The 21,606-nt window shown below is 53.6% G+C and overlaps 5 protein-coding genes and 1 non-coding gene across 6 annotated transcripts; 3 read left to right on the top strand and 3 right to left on the bottom strand.

Annotated features, from left to right (window-relative positions):
- Positions 1-238: 238 nt before the first annotated feature.
- BESB_014230 (uncharacterized protein) lies at positions 239-2,575 on the bottom strand (the record flags this gene model as incomplete). Its single annotated transcript, XM_029360152.1, has 1 exon — positions 239-2,575. The coding sequence occupies one exon, from the start codon at positions 2,573-2,575 to the stop codon at positions 239-241; it is 2,337 nt and encodes a 778-aa protein (XP_029216819.1).
- Positions 2,576-4,885: 2,310 nt separating this feature from the next.
- On the bottom strand, positions 4,886-4,958 carry BESB_015440. Its single transcript has one exon. It is a non-coding gene; the product is annotated as a tRNA-Glu (tRNA).
- A 945-nt stretch (positions 4,959-5,903) lies between these two features.
- BESB_014220 (O-sialoglycoprotein endopeptidase) lies at positions 5,904-8,260 on the top strand (the record flags this gene model as incomplete). The annotated part of the gene is made up of 3 exons (XM_029360151.1): positions 5,904-6,395; positions 6,668-7,648; positions 8,015-8,260. 3 exons carry the CDS (start codon positions 5,904-5,906, stop codon positions 8,258-8,260), a joined length of 1,719 nt encoding a protein of 572 aa, XP_029216818.1.
- A 2,060-nt stretch (positions 8,261-10,320) lies between these two features.
- Positions 10,321-13,538, top strand: BESB_014210 (putative inosine triphosphate pyrophosphatase; the record flags this gene model as incomplete). The annotated part of the gene is made up of 7 exons (XM_029360150.1): positions 10,321-10,474; positions 10,901-11,069; positions 11,445-11,505; positions 12,110-12,214; positions 12,802-12,845; positions 13,163-13,268; positions 13,503-13,538. 7 exons carry the CDS (start codon positions 10,321-10,323, stop codon positions 13,536-13,538), a joined length of 675 nt encoding a protein of 224 aa, XP_029216817.1.
- A 1,556-nt stretch (positions 13,539-15,094) lies between these two features.
- On the bottom strand, positions 15,095-16,220 carry BESB_014200 (putative membrane protein; the record flags this gene model as incomplete). The annotated part of the gene is made up of 2 exons (XM_029360149.1): positions 15,095-15,546; positions 15,908-16,220. The coding sequence occupies 2 exons, from the start codon at positions 16,218-16,220 to the stop codon at positions 15,095-15,097; spliced, it is 765 nt and encodes a 254-aa protein (XP_029216816.1).
- Positions 16,221-18,790: 2,570 nt separating this feature from the next.
- On the top strand, positions 18,791-21,288 carry BESB_014190 (EGF family domain-containing protein; the record flags this gene model as incomplete). The annotated part of the gene is made up of 11 exons (XM_029360148.1): positions 18,791-18,823; positions 19,207-19,264; positions 19,675-19,703; positions 19,760-19,812; positions 19,876-19,979; positions 20,034-20,110; positions 20,176-20,271; positions 20,405-20,421; positions 20,488-20,570; positions 20,697-20,825; positions 20,993-21,288. 11 exons carry the CDS (start codon positions 18,791-18,793, stop codon positions 21,286-21,288), a joined length of 975 nt encoding a protein of 324 aa, XP_029216815.1.
- Between the last annotated feature and the right edge of the window lie 318 nt (positions 21,289-21,606).

Here is a 21,606-nt window from a genome sequence, read left to right as displayed (position 1 = left end):
GGATGGGCACGACAGCCTAGACTAGAGCATATAGGACTGAACAAACCGTAAGGGTTCGCCCTCTGGCTGTAGGATGTGGCTTTTTAGGTTTTTGGTTTTGTATTTTTTTTTATTTTTGTTTTTATAGTTTTTTTTGTTTTTTAATTTTGTACTTTTTTTTATTTTATTATTTTGTGATTTTTTTTTGTTTTTTGATTTTGTATTTTTTTTTGTTTTTCATAAAAAGTGCGGCCTGGGATCAGGCCGCGTCCGATATCTGTATGAAAAGAAAGTTCTCTTGTCGAGTCGAGTAAGAGAGGGTCCCAAATTCATAAACAGTACGAAACAGAGAAACTTGGATGAAAATCACTCGAATCCAAGGAGACGAGTCGTCGCGTCGCCCGGCGTTGGGCTTGTCATCACTGTGGTTCTGACGAGTGGAATGATCTTTGTCCGAGCTGGTTTCATAACCGTGTGTCGACTGCTGATTCTGTCCGTAGGACTGGTTTCCAGGCACAGAGGAAGGATCCGGTGCTGCGTCCTCGCCATGCTTTGGTAGTCCCCGGAACACTCTCTCACGAGGGAAGCCCGGGAAAATGCCTGAGAATTCCTCCGCAACTTCGGCGTCTTCCTCCAACCTGTCGAGTGGAAGAGTCGGATTGAGTTTTCCACTCGGACGGGAAGTTGCTACCTCCTGTTGAGCCGCTTTGCTGGTCGCATTGCGGACGTGCTCCTCTTGGTCGGGATAGGCGCCGTCGTCGGAGTCGATATCCGTCGATTGAGTCTCGTCTGCCGTGCAGAACTGGTTTCCGGTGGACAGCCGAGAAGCGCGACTCGCGACGTTCTCGTCTGGAAGTGCCAGAGGTTCGCCAGCTCTATCGGGTGGGAGGAGCAGAACGTCGATGCTCGAGGTCCTAGTCGCCGGTCCATCTCCATCCGGGTACTGGCGAGAAATCGAAAACACCAAGGTTTTTCCTGGAGCTAAAGTCGCCGGCACAACTCGGTGCTCTTCGCAACTGACGACGTCCTCCGCGTCTTCAGTGCCAGTCCCCAGGCCGTCGCTCTTCGCCTGTTGCTGCGCTTGAGAGGTAGCGAAACTATGGCTTGCTGCCTCACGCGCTGCCCCGGAGGGTCGGCAGTCCCCGGGAGCTGAGTGACCGGCATCGAGAGGCAGTGCCGTGCAACTCTGCAGATCGCCACCACATGCGTTCATTCCACGTTCTTGAGGAACTCCGTGATGCCCCGCCTCGCCTGGACGGGCCACCTTCCGCGGACTGCATCCTTCGTCGTCGTCGTTGCTAACTTCATACAATACTCGTTCGCCATCGATCCAGCCCTGGTCAGTTTGTGATGGTGCAGAGCCAACTGCAGAGGATGATACCGGCGAAGCATCTACGTGACTGCATCGCAGGCGGGCGGAACTCAGCGATGCATGTTGTGGCGTCGCTAGTCCTGCAGGTGGAGCGCCTCCTTCATCCTCGCTGACACCATCGACCGCCACAACGCCGTCGACTCCGCCTTGATCTTTCTGATAGAGATTCTGGTCATCCGAGCAGCTACCGGTCCTGGCTGATGCCGGAAAAGGAAGGCAGACCTCGCACTCCTCCGGAATTGAAGGGAGATAACCGCGTCGTGGCAAGGGTGGAAGCAACACCGAGCACTCGTCCACCTGTACGAAGCCCTCTTCCAGGAGTTGGCGTGAATACGAAGAGGATGTCTCGCCCTCAACGACGCAGACAACCCGTGGACTCCCCCTTTCGTCGTCGCTGCCGTTGTCGACAACGGGTCCGCGATGACGCGGGGAAGGGGGCACATGCGTCGACAGATCTTCCTCGACGACTGAGGAAGACGGGCTGCTGTCGTAATGGTCCTCGTAGCGATCCTGGCGTGAGTATTTGGCATCGTGACATTGCATCTGCGAACTCGCCATTTCGTCACCGCTGTCACCGTCGAGGCCGTATTCGCCGTAGAGCGGCGATGGGGGCACATGCGTCGACAGGTCTTCCTCGACGACTGAGGAAGACGGGCTGCTGTCGTAATGGTCCTCGTAGCGATCCTGGCGCGAGTATTTGGCATCGTGACATTGCATCTGCGATCTGGGCGTATCGTCATCGCATTCATTGCCGACGACGTATATGCCATGATGCAACGCCTGGTCCACCTGAGTCCTTGCGTAGCCACGCGCGCATGTGGAAACATAGAGAGCTGAGCCACGGTTTGTCATGTCTAGTGAGCAATCGTTTGGAGGTCGCTGGCCGTGTGTGGCACGGTGAGAGCCAGGACCTACAGCCGTCTTGCGTTCGACGTCCTCCATGTTAACCTTGATCTCGTGTTCGTCGACGACACCGGTTGACTTGGGACCATCGACGCCGCCTACAGCCTTCTCGTATGGTGAGAAGAGTGCGGGTTCCCAGCAGCTCATGACAGCTTCCAGGCCCCATGAGAAAACCTCTGCGGCCTTGTCCAGAAACGCAAAAGAAATAGGGCATGTGCCGGGGGGAGCGGTCTGTTCACCCCGGTTGCACAAGGACGCCCTAGAGATAGTAGAGGGCTGCCGTGCGGCAGACCCTCCGTAGGCGGAGTAATCTGCTTCCATTTCGATAGGAAGGAGAAAGAAAAGTAGTATGTTGATAGCAAAGAGAACTCTCGCTGAAAATGATCAATTGAAAAACCTGGAAATTCTTTGAAACCGATCTTTTGTTGGCACATATAAATATATCAATCGCTCTCTCTATATATAGATCGACCGAAAACACAAATAAACACGAATGACTCGTGTGTCTGGCCATTCGGTCACAGCACCCTGGCAGCATCTCGATTGCTCATGCTCGTTCGTGCTCGGAGCGTGTGCATCAGCCTGCCGTTGAGGACGCTCGAGTGCCAGAACACTTCGAGGGTGACACCCCCCCTGCGGTTCGAACCTGCACGAGCGCGCCGTTCGGCTGAAGCTTGCAGATTGTTTTGCTGTTGCTACTGCAGGAAACTGCTGAGGCCGAGACAAATACTCGATCGACGCCGCAGCTGTCTGGCGGACTGCCATGCGTAAGCAGCCCGTTTCAGCGGCAGAGAGGTTGTTGTGACGGCACAGTGTTTCGAGGATGCTGTCGCGTAGTTTCGAGGCAGTTTTGGAGGAAGAGAAATTTCCCATCGCTACAACGAATGAAGGGACGCGTGCAAAACTTCCGGCAGCCCGTCCATACCTTGCTGGCTGGGGCTGACCGCACACCTCAGGCTCTGTCGAGTCACGAAGACGCAAACAGTGTGGCGCCTCCATATTTTGGCTTAGACTAGTTCAACGCCGCATAACAAGATCTTTTCTAGGCGGCACGCGACTCACTGGGGGGTTTCCGGCAGCCAGAAGACACTGTGAACGATAGACAGACGAGGTTAGCAGCGCACGCTTCCGAATACGGCACAGCCACAGACAGTCCGGAAGAGCGGGAAGCGCAGACGAGATTTAGTCAGAAACATGACGTCCATGTGGTTGAATAGACATGAATGCAAGATTCGAGTGCAGGGGGGAGGGGGAGCCGCGTGATAAAGGAGGGACGGAATCAAAACAGTATGCCGCGTCGGGGGCTGCGGATCGGACACCGCCACTCGTGTTAGAAGCCGCTGCTGGCCGTCCATTGCTGGGACAGGTTACGTACCAGAAGGCAGTGAAATGCCATGTGTCGGCGGAATGCGGGCGGCCCATCGTATAGCAGACTGCCGGCAGACGCGACAGGATGAAGGTTGAGTCGACGAGAGACTGCCGGGATCCCTCTCCTTCCCGGTACCGCTGATGTTGAAGCGTCATGGAGTTAGATGAACAAAGGATTGCTCGCCGTGTCAAACACTCAACAAATAAAAGCAGACGCTGGCACCAGGTGCCCGAGTGTACGCAGCATTGTTGGAGTCTCTCGTCGACTCAGCCTTCACCCTGTCGCGTCTGCCGGCGGTCTGCTATACCATGGACCCCCCGCATTTTGCCGACACATGGCATTTCACTGGCTTCTGGTTTCTGGTACGTTACCTTTCCCAGCAATGGACGGCCAGCAGCGGATTCTAACACGAGTAGCGGTGTCCGATCTGCAGCTCACCCACGCAGCTCACTGTTTTGATTCCGTCCCTCCTTTATCACGCGGTCCCCCCTCCCCCCTGCACTTAGATGAATCTGTATGGAGGATTGAGGCACACACAGCCGCTCCTGTGCAACTCGCTGGTGCCGCGAGTATATATTGCACTGGCAGAGTTCGGACCTTTCGTCCACCTCCACGCTCGAGGGCTTCAGTGGCCGATGCCTACCTTTGACTCATCCTGCAGTGGCCTGATACTATACTCCCCTCGTGCGTTCTCATCGTATTACTCCGCCCGCTTCCCTCTTGCCAGTGTAGCCCGCGCAGCGTTGCGCGCTGCACACGCATCTTGAACCGCGATCTGCTGGCAGTGAGAGTTGTCGCTATGCCGTGCGTAGCATTTGCATTTGAGGCACTTTGTGGCATTTGCTTCCGGAGCTGCAAGAGGATTTTACGGTCAAGCACGACGGAAGCAGTGTGGGAATGTCGAAGACAGATTTCTGTGCAAGTCAATGCAGGTGCCCGGCAGTTCACCCGTCGTGGGCCTTAAAACAAGGTGCTGTTTAGTTGCCACAGAGCTTCGGGTGTAGAGAAAAGCCTACAGGAAACGCATGTCGTAATGTGTGCCCACTTCCTGCGATTCACGTTTATGCATCCAGCGTGGCAAAATCGTGGCCAGCGCCGTAGTGATTCGAGACTGTTTGGTTCCTAGTACTATCGGCCAGATGTGAGCGCCTACAGTTCCCCAGCTACAAAACATTGTGTGTGCACGCAAAGTGAAGAAAAAGAACGGCGTATGCATTCGGCAGCAAGACAAAAAGAGACGCACATGAAGAAAGAAAAAACCGTTCCCACGCCGGGACTCGAACCCGGGTCGCCCGGGTGAAAGCCGGGTATCCTAACCACCTAGACTACATGGGATGCTGGTACCGTTGGACTATCTATAGACCAGGCACTGCGCGAAGCAACGCGGCGATGTGTCTGCCAGAATTCGAAATCGCCTCCGACTATATTCTGAGCAGCGGCTCACCAATGAACTACTTCTTGTTCAACCAACACATGAAGCTAAACTCGGTTGAACAGTAAGAGTCGTGACAAGCTGAGGTGTGTAGTTGGCGCGAAGATACGTGCTTCAGACTAACATGTGTGGCTGAATTGTTACAGCAAGCTCAGAGGCATTCAGTACTTGTTAGAGCAGCTGGGAACAGCATGCATAGACGAGTTCCGACATCTCACTACGGTCACGCATGCGTAGGCATGCGGATGAGAGCAAAATAGAGTAAGAGCATGCGCGCTAGCGGCAGCACCGCTCCTGGGGTTGCTCACAAAAAAGCTGCCTCAGTTTTTTCCGAGCCTCCAACAGTAAGGTAACTGGCAATGCCGAGCGGTGCTGTTCTTGAATTAGTTTTGAGCTCCCCGTCCACGGAACATGATGTCTGCGCACGCTTTCTTCCGTTGAAGCGCGTAGTCTTCTCTCACGAGGTCGAAGGATTTTGAAGCACAGCAAACAGTCGCTGGCATGAAAGCGTCGCCGAGCGCCTACTCCATGTTTCATGTGGGCATTCGGTCCGGTCACAACAACTGTAAGCGTACGACGTTCATGACGGGTCGAACGGGGACTTCCTGACGCCTGAGTAGAGACTGCCGGACCTGGAGGGTGCGCCACGGCGTGCGCCGAGGCAATGACTCATTTGTGTGTAAAAACCCGTCTCTTCTTCAGAGCAGAAGACAGTTAACGCAGGGGACGGTTGAAGAGGAACACAATAAGCCAGCTCGAAGGAGAGTCAATGTAATAGCTGGCGACGTCGCTAATGTGTCCTTGCCGCGGCCAGAGATTGTCGTTCCCTCTTTTCCATAGGCCAAGCCATGATGGCGTCCGCACCGTCGAGATTTTTTACGTCTCCACATCGCATGCCATGCCATCCGTCACCCACTCCTGGGGAACCTTTCTTGTGCCTCGGCATCGAGAGCAGCGCGAACAAGGTTGGCGTCGGAATTGTGTCCTCCACCGGCGCCATCCTTTCTAACCCTCGGAAGACCTTCATCACTCCCCCTGGGACTGGATTTCTGCCTCGAGAAACAGCGCTGCACCATCAAGGAGTGATCGTGGGTCTAGTGCAGCAGGCTCTCACCGAAGCAGGGGTGGAACCGAGACATCTGCATTGTATAGCCTATACGTCCGGGCCTGGGATGGGCGCGCCGCTCGCAGTGGGCGCCATGACAGCACGCACCTTGGCTCTGCTCTGGAGTCGGCCTCTTGTCGCTGTGAACCACTGCGTTGCGCACATTGAAATGGGCCGTCTGGTAACAGGGTGCAGCAATCCCGTCGTTCTCTACGTCAGCGGCGGCAACACACAGGTAAGAGAGCACGCGTAAACACAGCCGCCGGAACAAGGGTACTTCGGCAGCCTTCGCTATTTGGGTCGGCCTAGAGATGGTCTTTCGTGCTTGTGCATCGTGCTTTTTGCCGTACACACCGTCCAGAAGCCCTCAGCGACAATGCTAGTTCTAAACATAGGGGAAGCGCCTTTTTCCGCCTTTTCAGGGCGTCACTTGTGCTTCTGTTTCGGCTCCGTGTAGCGTTACGATTGATGGTTTTTGCTGTACGCCAATTCCCCTGATGCCTCCAGGTGATCGGCTATGCAGATGGGCGTTACCGGATATTGGGAGAGACCTTAGACGTCGCGGTAGGGAACTGCATCGACCGTCTCGCTCGTTTACTTCACCTTCCAAACGACCCGGCTCCCGGTTACCAAGTCGAGCAGCTGGCACGCCGCTTTGCCGAGGCTCGGTCACTGAGATTTTGTCCTCTTTCAACACCTCGTTCTGGCGCGGTGCCGTCCTCTGCGCAGCGGGATTCAGCTGCGCGATCTGTAGACTGCTCACAAGGGAGCGATGCAGCAGAACTGCTTCCTCTTCCTTACACCGTGAAGGGCATGGACCTGTCATTCAGTGGCGTTCTAAGTCGCCTTGAAGACATCACCGGAACTATGCGGCGCTACAAACGGCTTCAGAATGACTCGGTGCAGGCTGTGACTAGTAGAGAGGGGATGGATGCGGGCGCGAGTATTCAACCGTCGAAAGACGAAACAATCGGAACGCAGCATGACACCAAAGGAGACGAATCCTCAGGGAAGACGCGCGTGTTGAAACACAGTGGAAGTCATGGGAAGCAAGCGGCAAACGGCGTGGTGGTTGGTGGAGGAGATGTGGTGGAAGAATGCTCTCCTTGTTCGAGGACCGATGGGGGTGATTCTCAAAAGGATGACTATTGCCAGGAGGGAAGCGGAAGCAACGAACGGGGCCCAGATGGGAATTCGGCGGAGAAAAGGCGACGTCGAGAAGGAGAAAGACAAAACACGAAGAAACCTGAGCCCTGCCTGTCTAAGGAGACATTGTCAGCGGCCGAGGAGACTGAGAAGTCAGCCGAAAGAGGGTCGCCCTGTGAAACAGAAAGAGCTAAGACAGAAACTCCAGCCTTGTTCGAGGGTTTGCCCACTCATCTGCTATCTCCAGAAAGTCTGTGCTTCAGCGCACAGGAGACTATTTTCGCGATGCTGACGGAAGTTACTGAGCGTGCAATGGCCTTGCAGCATGCTGACCAAGTTCTGGTGAGATCTCGCAGAGCTGCACCGGCGTGTCATCATACAATGGAGAGGGACTAGAGAGAATATCATATAATAAGAACTCAGCTTATAGGCCATCGACCGCTGTGCGCACCGTTTGCCTGCAGTGAAGAAGCTCACTTCGTCAGCAGGGTTCCATTGAGGGCGGTCTTGCGGTTCGGGAAGTGAGGCCTTCCGGTGCTACAGCGTGGACGCCTCTGTTAGGTATTTGTTTTTTCGAGTGAGAGGAAACGCTCGGCCTGCACGAGATTTTGGCACGAAGCTGTCGACTTGGTATATTGCTGCATTGTGGCTTTAGACACTGTGCCTTCTCTCAAATCCGACTCCCTTCTTTGCCACTCTTTTTCCCAGGTTGTCGGAGGCGTGGGCTGCAATTTGCGCCTGCAGCAGATGCTTAACGAAATGGCACTGCGGCGGGGTGCCTCAATGGGAGGCATGGATGACCGTTATTGCATCGACAACGGAGCCATGGTGGCGTATTTGGGCTGCCTGATGGCCGCACGCGGTCAATTCGTTGAGGTCAATAAAGCTCACTACCGTCAGCGGTTTCGCACCGACGAGGTGCCCGTCCTCTGGCGTGACAACGAGCGACAGTAGGACAGTTACCACATTGCGTCAAGAGGAGAAAATACTCGCTCAGGACGAGAGAGGAGGGAGGAGGGGGGAAGGGAACGGGGGCTTATCCAGACTTGTATGTGGCACGCAAATGTAGAGAACGCTGAAATGGCATATGTCGCCACGGTAATGCGAACCGCCAAAAACTCAGTGACAGTTTTTTCATGTGTATTTCCCGTTTTCTGCAAAAGATTTTGTTATTGACAAAAAAAAACCCCTTGTTAAGCAGCGAGCTCGAGGGTGACCAACTCTACATTGTCGTGAGGACAGACGGCCTCAGTTTGGCAGGCAACACGGGACGGTCGTAGAACCAATGTAGTAGACGACAGCTCGTTTTTTCGTAGCTTTTGTGTGGCTGTCCACCTCAGGCGGCCACGGTTTAGAGAGCATGAGGCGCACGCCAACGCTGTCCACTACCACGGCGGACTCAGTCTGGCGCTGCAGTTCGCTCGCTCTGCATCGTTTAGGACTCTTGAGCGTGTAAGACTTGTCTATTTTTGTTCCTTATTGGGATCTGGTAGTTGCGAGCCAAGGTGGTTGGTACGAGTTCGCTTTGAAACATGCCGCACCCAGTTGGAAGGTAGGTGATCCCTGCGCTGGCCCTGCGTGACATTTGTTTTTCAACATGGGATCTCCAGGTTTCTGGCGACCGTGACCTCTTCGGCACATTTCGGAACCGCAGCGTTGTTGCTCTGGAGAATGAAAGGTGCTGTGTACGCGTCATTCAATGTCCTGCCTCTGATAATGGATTTGGGATCAAATTCACTTTCAAATCGTGTGTAACGAGCTTTTGGACTCAACTCCCCACTGGAATTGCTTTTGCACGATCCCTTGATTGTGACCCGTGTGACACACTGTAGGGTTATTATTTTGTAGCGCGCACCTTGTGGCCAGAGCACGGGCTGATATATATAAGGTACGCAACCCAACATGCGTACCAATCAGTGACGAGTATGAGACCAGCAAGGGAGAAATGAGTGTGGTGCAGGTGGACAGTCGCAAACCTAAAATGAGGACGTCATGACCGAACATACCAGATTTCTGAAGTACTACCAATTCCCGCGGGCAGATGCTTGCTTTCTATCGCAGGTGTGCCTTATGGAGATCATGCCAGAGAAGAGGAACGGCATTTACTGTTAGTGAGAGACTAGTTTTCTCGGATTCTGTCGTTGGACACGAAAAGTGACACCTAGCTCGCAAGGCAGACGCGTGCATCTTTTCGTAGCAGTATGCGGCATGCTCCAGGCCCGAAGCCCGTCGACGAGAAATGATCTCGATGTTGCCGTAGTATAGCCCGGAGCTCTGTCCATGAATATGCTGAGAAGTAGAATTGCTGAGAAAGGAGTGAAACCAGCGAGGCAATCTATGGTAACGCAGATTTCGCATACGCTAAACTGGATAGTACCACGGCCTGCAGCTCACATGCACGCTGTCCTTCACACCGGCAAGCCTCTGTTCACGGTCGATTGCGGTCCACCAGACGCCGGTGTCCTCGCTCTCACTGTTACGACCTGTGTTGTTTGACTCTGAAACATGATTTGAGAGCATCGAATGAACCCTTGCGACACTGACTCGACCTTGTTGATGACTAAGCCGTTGTCGCTACACCACTGCCCGGCCGTTTGCAACGATCACCGCTCGTCTGCACAGTGCGTTCATCAGAAGCCACTTGCGTACGTGTCCCCCCTGGCCACACTTACCACCTCAGAACCCTGTCTGGTGTCATTGGTCCCCGCTGTTGCAACTCGAGCCCCAATTTTTCGCTTGGGGGACGCGTTCCTGGTCCCCCTGGAGGGTAGGCAAGTTTGTGTGGCCTCTTCGCCTAGGGAGGCATCTTTTTGCAAGCGTTTTAGACGCAGTTGAGTAGCGTTCCAAACTGCTCACGCAACGACTCGCTGTTGGACGCGCCAGCCCACCCGGCGTCGAAAGGCGGCTGACTCATGATCGCCCCGCAGAGGTGCGCCCAGGGTGCCATTTCTCTCAACCGCTCCTTCCGGTCAGGACATCGACCCTTAGTGTTTCCTCCGTCTAACCTGCCCGGGATGGCGGACAGAGAAGGAAAGTGTAGCTCTGATGTACACTCAGAGGATCAGCGAGCACTCATTTTCTTCTGCACTGGAAATGCCAACAAATTGGCCGAGGTTCAGAAGATCCTAGACAGCCGAGACGTTCGGCTTATTGCTGCAGACCTTGACCGTGAGTTTGTCGAAGAGAACAAACTTGCGACCTGGTGGAGCTCTTTTTTTTTGGGTGCAAATGCATGGCCGCGTAAAACTCACTGCGGGGCGCCGGCTACCAGAGCGCAGCAAACCGCGGAGCAATGCATTGATAGATTTTTCACATAGTGTGGGACGTCTCGACCTGCCTCCCTTACCCGGGTTTCACTGCGCCTGCCTTCTGGTTCTCTAGACACTCCAGGGGACGCTTCAGGAGACCTTTATTGTGATCACGTGCAAGCTTCAGCGGGTTATTCCGATTAATTCGCTCACCATCATTCCTCTGGTTAGTAGCCCTTCGCTTCTGGCCATATTTTGACTCCTGCTCTCAAACGGTCTCCAAACAAAGTTGATGCTCACCGTCATGAGTGTGCTGCTTTTTTTCGCTCGCTACTGTGCTGCGCAGTGCCAGAGCTTCAAGGCGCATCACCAGCAGAGATTGCAGAGGCCAAGTGCCGCACTGCTGTACGCCAGTTGCGTCTGAATAAGACAGAGATCCCCCCGTCATCACTCTTGATGACTGAAGACACCTGCTTGTGCTTCAATGCTATCAAGGGGCTGCCGGGACCATATGTGTAAGCCCAACCTGTACGTTATGGCAAGTCGCGTGCGGAGGCGAATTTTCGCGAGGAAGTTTTCAGTTGTCATGACGGAAGCAGCGTCCACCACCGATGCAGACACTTGTGCCCCGTTAAACTGAAAAATGTGTCCGGCATAAAACACCTCTGCTCCATCTGCGTTTTATCATAAGATAAAGTGATACTATTTGCTGCGTCAGGCTATGCAGACTGCCCCTGCAGCCTGCTCGAGTGGGGTCGAATTCGAGGGCGAAGAGACTCCTTATTCATTGAGGTGGCGCCTCCATTGGCCGTCATTCACTGCGGCCACTTAATGATTTGCTTTGTCTTTTATTGCGGGATACTCCTGGTCTCTCTCCTGTGTCCCTTCAGAAAATGGTTCCTCCAGAAACTCGGACCTGAGGGATTGCCGAAACTTATCGGGGCTTACGAGGTGAGTAAATATTCGAATATCACACGGTGTCAGCCTTAGTGAATCTCTGTGCTGCCCGAAAAGGTCCTGCTTGTGGTGAGTCATGACCGCGATAGTGCCGGAGCGTTCTTCGTTCGTCCCCGACGCTGATCCATGTCTGATCCCTTCAGAGGGAACACCACCTTGCCACGACATGGACACAGAGTCGCCCTGACTTCCACCGAACAACAAGAAGCTGGGCAGTCCTCGCATTCGTTGTACTGCGCCTCGACGGCAGAGTCCCCCCGTTCTCACGCCGCCGCCTATCGCACTCATGTTTGCCGGCGGCTTGCTTGAGAGCGAGCGTTGGGGGTAGTGCGAGCGCCTGCTGCCCGAAAGCCCTTTGGAACTAACAGCTGCATTCTCCCGCAGCAAGCGATGAGATGCCATGGGGCGGACATGGGGGTTGCTCGCTGATCGGTGGAGATAAAGAACAATAGCGATGCTGCTGTCCTCGAGGGAAAGTTCCTGCCTTCCATTTCGCCCCCGGCTGTCAACCCGAGGTCTTCACATAAACGCTTGTGCCTCGAATACGCGAAGGTTTTCAAGACAACCTTCACGCGCATGTGGGGGTCGTGTCCCGTAGGACAAAAGCGGCTACGCCCTCTGCACAGTGTGCGTGGCGGAGATCGGCGACGGCTCCGGTGATGAAGGCGAACCGCGCATTCACACTCTTCAGGGGCGCACTGACGTAAGTTACCGTCATTTGCCGCTTGGGACGAGCTGGTAGCTTTTTTGCAGAAGCCATAGCCAAAGCTCTTCTGCTCCGAAGAACCTTACCAAGAAGATATCCGTTTTGTGATACACTTAGGTTGACTAGTGCCATAGAGCGTAATCACGAGAACTGCACCTCTAGGATCAATTTGGAGGAACATGTTTTCTTCCAACCTTGTGCACAACGATGCGCTACTCTTGTTACGATTCATGTTCCGTGCACATACCCGTGTCTCGGTGACGGGTCATTGGAATACACAGTGAGGGAAAGCCATTTCTTATAAACGATCGTCAAACCAAGCTTCTTCTACCGGTTGCGGATATAGCGCTTATGTGTGCCTCCCGTAGACATTGGATGAGCGTGCCTGAGTTGTCCCGGCGCACAGGCTGGTACACTGAATGATGCGATATCCGAAGCGTCGATGCTCTTCCCATCAACCACTCGCGAGCCTTCGGGTATGCATTGAGTATGTATTGCAGAACTTTCTGCGCTGGTCCTCTCTGTTGGGTTCCATTTCGCTGCTTGACATTGCACTGAAGTAATGCTACACTTTTTTTCAACAGGGCACTATCGTGGCGGAGCCGCGGGGCCCGCGTGATTTTGGCTGGTAAGGCGAATACAAGAGTGTCTGCGCAAGAGGGCTCAAAATCGATGTGGCGTCTTTACGATAGACGGCGATGGGAAAGCGGTGGTGTACCTTGAGAACTCGCTAACGGTTGACAAGACGTGCCTTTTGTCCTTCGGTGAACTTTTCGCGTTAGTCGACAGCTGGAAAAATCACTCGAGTTGTTTGTCTGTGCACGTTAGGAGTCTGCTTCTTTATTAGAGTGCACTTGAATATGGTGGCCGGTTTCAGTTCATATTGACGAATACACCCCCCACAGAACCAACGCCACCTCAATTGCTTACTGTTGTGGTATTCAGGGACCCGATCTTCCAGCCAGATGGCTACAACCTGACATACGCAGAGATGGATAAAGCGGTTAAGAATTCTATCTCTCATCGATATAAAGCGATGCAAGCGCTCAAGGTGAGAAGGCCATGCCTGCGTAGAACTGCTGCTACTCCCCTTTCTCTCGTTTGCCCGACGAATCCATCCATCTTTTCTCGCTCGACCGTTCTCTATTTCCTTGCCGAAGCGGGAGGCCGGGCGAACAGACACATCAGATGGCGAGGTCGCCGTTCGGCTGACCATGCAATCTCCGGTGTCTGTTCAAGCGTTGAACCCCCTGCCAAATGTTCTGTGTGCTCCCAAATCTTACAGGATTTCCTGAAGCAGAAAAGCGGCAACACATTCTGAAGATAGCGCCGTGCACCGACTCGACGCCGCTCTCGTCCGCTCCCGCGGTGAAGGTGTCGCTCTGCCATCCATTTGGCATGCGCTAGAAGGCGCTGTACAGAGAGGCGAGCAATCTACGCTTTCAAAGCGACAAATGTGCATAGAAATCCGCACGCGGAAGAAGCCACCTGTTTTCATGGGACAGCCATCGGGAGAGAGTCACAGGAACAGCCCGTTTCGCAGAACTGTTTCCCCGTAGTACCGCGACAGCGTGCGCGAGACGATATGCCGAAATGAACAGTCTCTATTCCTACATATTAGCACAACATTCGTAATCTTTGGAGAGTTTAGGTCTCTCAGCGTACCAAAAGTGATTCTTGCGTTGCGTGGGGGTTGCCGCTTCCCTTGCTTTGGCGGTCAGGCTGGCTCTATAACAAACTTTTGCCTTACCGTCCGCTTGGTTGCCGCAGCGTGGATGAGCGTGTCTCGTTTTGAACTGGACTTGTGACCGTAGGGCCTCCTTTACGTCCCGCGTCAACTCAATATACATAAGAACCTGTCATCTGTTTCCCCTTTTGTTTTGTTTTCGGTGCTATCGCGACTCATGCCGAGTTGCATGTTGCTTCGGGCGCTCGCGCTAGGGCGAACAAGATTACAGTCAGCCCGTGGAACACGTAGCCACATGAGCGATGAGGCCACGTTGCCCCCAAAACTGAGTATACGAAATTTTCTAACGCTGCTGACTCACGACGGCGGGTTTCTCAGCCGGCAACTTGTTCAGGGCCCAGCTGTGAAATAATGCTTTATCAAGCTAAAGCACGTCTCTAGAGGTGGCTGGAAAGGACGGGAATGGAGGAATTCTTTTCGCCCCTTGTGCAGAAATGTACCCTGTCATACGCCAAGAATTAAAAAGCCTTAGTCACAGAACGGAACACGGTGCGGCGTTCCGAGAACTGCCCTGACTATGGATGAGAGCGTGAAAACCTGGAATGCTCTTGACAACTCTTGGTTGCTTGACAAGGGAACAGTTCGCAAAAAACATTTGGTTGGTGTAAAGCACGGGTGACCCAGACACTACGCCTGGGATGCAGAACCACGCGACGTTCTCTGCGCACACGCAGACTAATACGCTCTCCCCCCCAGGACTATACGTCTGTACAGGCAGGCCTGCCCGTCCTACCCCGTAATTTTCTAAACGAATTGACCAGATTAGCGCGACAGCGCAACTTCACCGGTAGAGAGACAGACACACCACGGTGCGCTGCGTTGCTTCTCCTGTGTCCACTGATGGTAGTGCCGCTCCCTGTGGGTCCCAGTCAGAGCAGATCAGCACCACTATTACCGCTTCTCAAAGAATTCATCGGCCATACGCACTGGCAGCCGACCTCCCGCTCTCACAACACGGACTGCATTATTCCTTACGGCCTGACTATGGCATGAGCCCGTGCCCTAGCGCCGGGGACGCAGAACACCCGCCTCCAGAACCCCTCACACCATCCAACAGTCGACGCTCCACATCCATCCAGTTCTTGCTTTCACGACGTTGTCCTTGTGTGCGCGCGCCAGAAAACAGCGTCCTACCTGCTCCACGGGGTAAGGGGCCGAATTATTTTCAGAATGACGTTGTCTCCCTTTCGCTGAGGCTGGTAGAACATCGCCTCGAAATTACTGGAACTCTTGACATAGTAGAAGATAATCACAAGTGTCAACACAGCGACGCACCAGCCAACGACGTACATGAAGACGTATCGATACAAGTCGCTGTTCTCGTCCGTTGTTACCAGAAAGTTGTCGGCTCCAAGCGTTTCCGCCTCGGTCCCCAAACATTTGTCTAGAGGCTCCTTTCCCCAATTGATGTCCCCTCCATTGCCAAAACTCGTGTACTTTTGTTTGAAAGCCCGGCAAATCTCTATGGTTTTGAAAGAACACTTCTCGCCGTCCTTTGGCGTAAAAAGGAAGAAATGATTTGCCTCAAGGAAGTCGCCGTCGTTGCATGAAGCGACTTTGTTCGCCATATTCGTTTTCTCCTCTGAAGCAGACAACACAACGACCAAGAAGATCCAGGAGTGCACAAATCGAGGAAACACAGAACGCGCGTGCCGCACCACGTTTTGGCGACCCGCAGCTTTGCTGGTGCATTGGTCGGTGCCGGCGAAGGGGGTAAAGGTGAGAGAGCAAGCCACGTAATCACATAAAGGGGGGGGAGTCAAGCACTCTAGTTTCTGTTGCCACACTCCAGTTGCCCCACAATGTCTCTTGTATCTACTTATCTGGGTGCTGATACCCATTCGGGATGTCTGCCGTCAGCAAGCTGTTGTGTTCTGCCCCCAGGCGGTTTTTGTGTGTTTGGTTCGCTGACAGCGACGCTGGCGTGCCTGTGGTTGTCTTACGTGGTTCGATGCAGGGGGCGTCGCCCCGGTACCACGTGCGGCAGTTGACTACTGCGGCAATACCCTTGTCCGCCCATCTCCTGGCGCACCAACTTTTCGGGTCTATGAGGATCCAACTGATATTGACCGCATTAATCACAATCCAGCCGATGGCGCATACAGCCACCAGCCACGGGAGCCACTTCACAAGACAACCAAGACGGTCTGCCCATTTCCCGATACTCATAAAATCACTCAGAGAGTAATTGCTGAACATATTAGTCAGACGAGCCATCATCAGAGCGCACAGGCCCATAATCCCTGTTACTCCCATCATGGCAACGAAATTAGTGTTGATAAGGCTGAGCGCTTGACTTCCACATCGGTAGTTAGTAAAGAAGTCACGACCCGAAATGATCGACAAGAGAATGAATGTCAAAATGTTCCCGACAAGCACAACAACAGTAATCAAATTATACATGAAGGTCGACCGCCACACATAGCGTCGCCGAACCCACGAGAAGCTCGTGCGGTGCATCCAGTTGCATAGGCAGCAGCACCACGCCCGCCAACAGGACTTGTCCTCGGATGAGGGCCGGCGTGTGGGCGGCATGGGCACCAATCTCGGGACAGCGCAAGAGTGGATGGGCTACGTACTCCGTAAACGCGACCCGCAGTGGACGCGACAACAACGGCAGAGCATAGGCACGTGCAGCATGCATCTGCCAAGCATGCAGCAGCATTGCGAGAGAAAAAATGCAGAATGAGCTTCCGAGCCGGTGAATCAGGCAGGAACAGACAAGATAAAAAACTACTCTACACGACCGGCGAAAAGGGGCACGCTCAAAGTGAAGACGTGGTCAACGCCCCGGTCCGCCAATGCATGCCAAGAAGCTGCTAGTGTCGTGCCCTCGTTGCGATATCAACTTCGCCACACGGGAGGATGTGCCACCGGTATAAGCTGTCCAAGAACCTGAAACAGGTCGGGACAGAAACGCGCACTGACCTCCCTTCTTTCGCATGACCTACGGAGGAATACAGTGGGTAGCTTGCGGCCGAACCAAAGTGGACGGCCCCAGCTATCACAGCAACAACATGCACGAACGAGGCGAAAGACGCCTTACACAGAGAAAAAATCGAGGTAACACTGGGGTCAAAAGATCATTCACAGTGGATTGACCATTTGCAGCAATAGCGGGCAAGACGCCAGACGATTTCGACAGAAAGGGTGCCGCCGTACTGACGTTAGCCAGGCGCTCGCCTTGCGCATTCTTCTTCCGCTTTCCCCATACATGACACTACGCGAATTAAGCTAACCAGCAGCGAGGAGCTAACACGACGGGGTATGATTCAGTATACCTCCTGTTGTGACGCAGCGCGTTACACAGCCGCAACGGAAGACAGCGCATGACGAGGCTGCATGCGCGCTGCACACCAGGTGACTCGCAAAAACCGATTCAATAATAGCCATGCGGAAGTTGGCGGACCGCAAATTTGTGCTTGCGCTATCCACGGGTTTTGAACTAGAGTCGTCCATTTTGTCGAACCGCTTGTAGATATTCGCTCATCTCTGACTTGCCTGTTGGCGGTAACGGGCGTTTTTTGTTCACTATCCACCACCTGGTAAACGGATCCCTCTTGCACGGCCGCGAAAGCGCTGAACGCACAGGCTTTTTCGTGTTCGCCGCACAACTCGCCTTCCATTTCTCTCTACGACTAGCACACACTGGATCTCCAGAGGGTACGCATGGATTTCTCCCATATTCTGCTTCCGAAGAAGCCCGTCAGGTCGGGAACTTGGGTTAGCGTCACCTCAATCCGCTTTGCCGCCACGAATGACCTGTGAGACCTCGTCTGGAGCACTTGAGGTCACACACGCGGAGGCTAGTTAACATATCTGTATATACTGGCATCCGCAAACCGCAGGCGAAACACCCTCTAGAGAACGGACGCAGCTGTTCCAACCCACTTGGTGGTGATGGAAGCGTCAAGCGCATTTTGTGACTTGTGTGCAAATCACGCTGCACAGCCACGAGGCATGAAGGCACATAGTACCGTTCCAACTTCGGAAAATGTAAACAGGCGTCACGACAGCAAGAATCATTTCTAAACTCAGCACTCACTCCACAGAGCCAGGAGATTGCACATGCAAGACAAGCTGAAACAACATACATATTCACCGTCCCTCACTACCGGCAGTTTTACGCGAAGGGTATAACTCTCAGTCAGTTCCCGGCTGCTGAAACGGCCTGAAAATGCACGATTTACCTCCACCCAGAGTTGGCTTCCAACCCAGTTGTATGTACAGTGCACTGACCTACTTCCGTGACTGGTTCCTCCGCGCAGGAGAAACGCCTTCTCGAGTAGGCCGAACCCTTTGTAAATCTTTCTGTAGGACTGCATGCAAAACCGAGGCAACAGTCGCAACTCTGGGAGTATGACAGGACGGATCTACGTGTATCTGCTTGCCTTCTTTGTCTTATTTCTACCGGCGGCGGCAGACGCCGAGTTCACTATACTTGCGAGAGAGGGAGCCATGCTGAGTGGGTTCACTGGGCCCTCGGGTAACTGGCTAGTTGGGCTGATTCACTTGATGGCACATCGCCAGTAAATCACGGATTACAGGACGACACGGGGCTGCAGGAGCTACAGTCGGCGACAATCCGTATGTATTCGGAGGTTCCAATCTCCAAGGTGAGAGTAGGCGCGACACCGTTCTGAATGATAGCGGCAGTGTGTACTTCATGTTGAACGCAGGACAGTATTTCGATGAGCTACACATGTTCCGTCTCACATCTAACACGTGGTCAAAGCTGTCTTCCCGGGGAGACAAGCCGTCTGCGAGGGATGGAGGATCTCTGGTGCACCTGAGAAACTACTTGGTGTTGTTTGGCGGAAGCAACAATGATGGAACCTTCAATGATGTCTACAGATATGGTAGGGCTGGACAAATCGCTCTGCCAGCACAACACTAAACTGCTCTCGACACAGACCTCAGCACCGGCAGCTGGTCGTACGGGCTGGCAACGGAAAACCTGCGACCACGTAAACCACCATCAGTCGTTTCAGCGCCACTGTCGTGTCATCAATGTAACAGAGTCCCGGAGTGGTCATGCCGCAGCAACTGACGGAGAGAAGATTTACATTTTTGGCGGCTACAACGAGGCAGGTCGGCGTCATCACCACGCGCCACAGCTTCCAACATGTGCTCTCTTGTAGAACGGAAAATTTCTCGACGATATGTGGATAATTGATATAGCAGCGGTACTGACATATTCGCAGCGATTTGCCTGCCCCCTCTCACGCCCCAGCCTTCCTAGGAAGCCGAAAGCTTGAATGACAATCAGTTTGCGGTAGCTTTCCACCAAGTCAAGCCAGGTAAAATCCCCAAATAAGATACTTGGACCCTTGAAGGACCCGTGCGTCCTGCAGAAAATGGCCCCCCTCGGGGTCGCGAGTACGGCACGCTCACTTACGTTGACGGGAAATTGTATCTTTTCGGAGGATACGGGCCTCTAGGTAACAATTCGTCAAGATGGATAAGGGTTGACATCTCTGACCATGTGTAATGCCATAGGTCTGATTTCGTCGGATATGTAAGAGCCTCCGCGAATAGGAAATCTACAGAGTAACTGACGCGCCGAATATAGATGGGCGTACAGTCTCGCGGCCAACACGTGGGAGCATCCGCAAACGGGTGGAGGGGAGCCAGCTCCACGCGAAGGTGAGTATCATACGGTCGTCGGCACTGCGATCCCTCAACAAAGAGGGGTTGCGTTCCTGTGCAGGCCACACAGCGGTCCGAAACGGACACAACGTGAGAGTGCTGAGTGGAACCATGCTCTCGTCTCCCGCTATCGTCAGACTTATTAGATCATCGTAGCCGGTGGCTGCGACGTTACCAGGAACGTGCAGAAGTGTTACAAGTAAATTATACAGACAAAAAACGAAGCAGCACTAATCCGAAAGCTGAACTCTCGACAACTCAGCGACGTGTGGAAGCTAGACACTACCCGTCTGCGGTGGACCCTCCTTTCCGGGTCTCACCCTCGCTTCGGCGCCCGCGAACTTCACACAGCTCACCTGACAAGTGGTACGGGGGATGCTTTATCGTTGTTCGCACATCAGCAACGTATGCTGGCCACAGGGGGAAGAATACTGCTTATCGGCGGACAGAAGATGTTGGCGCGCGATTACCAGGATGTCGTAATGTTTAAAAGCGATGTAAGCTGTTAGTCAGTTTCTGACTGCGGAGAAGGAGACTCAGACCTCCGCCGACACTACTGCAGAGTTGCGGGGGAACTCCGTCCTGTTCAGGAAACGGTACTTGTATAAACGGTAGCTGCTCCTGCAACAGTGGCTGGGCGTCTCAAGACTGTGGCGAGGTAACACAACGGATTCGCACTGATCGTCCCTCCTCACATGTGGATGATTATCAGAAAGGCGGATGCCCGTTGGGATGCCGAAAACATGGCTTTTGCCTAAGCGGTGTGTGTCACTGCTTACCGGGCTTCCGAGGCGAAACATGCTACTCTGTAAGGTTGATTATTGCCGGGGCCCGTTCGTAGCGCATGTCTTCTATATTGTGGTTGACCGAACAGGGGATGCTATGCCCTGGTTCCGGATTCAGAGGGGACTGCAACGGAAATGGAACTTGTCAGTCAAACGGGATGTGCGAATGCAAGTGAGAGCTCGAGAAATGGTGACGAATACCATATGGATGATGTATGCTCGTTCGCAGACAGGGGTTCCGAGGTAAGGTGGGATGAGCGCGCATCACGTGGCGGTTCAATCACCCTGTAGGCCTCAGGGACAGCGTGTGATATTCCGACAGAGCTCAGCTCGCGCGTGACTGGTCGGAAAGATGAGAAGCAGGAGAAGCACTTGAGCCAGCTCCCGAATTTGTATGCTAAACATCAAATGGGCGGCGGACCTCCAGGTATAACGAAAGCCTAGATATTTCTCAATCGGCGGTCACGGTTGATCTGTCACTGTCACAGGCTCGAATATGGCTACCTCCACATCAAGCAAAGAAGGAGGGACACCGCTGCCACAACGGCTCATTTCTCTCCAGTCGGAAAGTTTGTTTGACGTTCATGTGCCCAGTTGGCCGCTACAGCACACTGTGTCATCCAGGTATTCCTGCGGCTATCGATGCGCTTCGTGCGGATATTCCCGGCATGCCGAGGACGAACATGCCGGTTTCCGAAACGAAAATGCAGCCACCACACACAAGCATGCGATCCCAAAGATTGCCGACCCCTCTCCCGGACCTCCCGCCCTACGGTGCTGCCACAGCCTACGTTTCAGCTGCCACGAAAGTTGTAGTCGGCGTTCTGAGCCTCCTAGGAGGTAGTGCTGCAGTCTCAGTAATATACGCCATCAACCACGGCAGAACGTGATGCACCACGGGTATCTCACGGTGACTCTGCTTGACTCCGCCGGCTGACAGATTTGTCGCCGGATGTGTGTGGATTTGTGCAGTACAGTCCTCTGAAGCGAAGAACGCATCAGGGGAGACGGATCCCTCCCGTACCCGAGAATGCCCAACCCGGCGTTTTTTGCGGTGGCAAGCCTCTCCCTTTCAACAGCTCCAGCTAGTGTTTTTGTCCCTATTATAGCTTTCACAACTCTTTCATGTTTTCCCTCGACAACAGGCGGTGGAGCCTGAATAGATTACCTTGACCAAGGAACTACGGATGTGTAACCGTATTTTTTCT

This window comes from Besnoitia besnoiti, chromosome IX (genome assembly GCF_002563875.1).
Source record: "Besnoitia besnoiti strain Bb-Ger1 chromosome IX, whole genome shotgun sequence".
NCBI lineage: Eukaryota > Apicomplexa > Conoidasida > Eucoccidiorida > Sarcocystidae > Besnoitia > Besnoitia besnoiti.
This window is presented reverse-complemented; position numbering and strand designations above follow the sequence as displayed.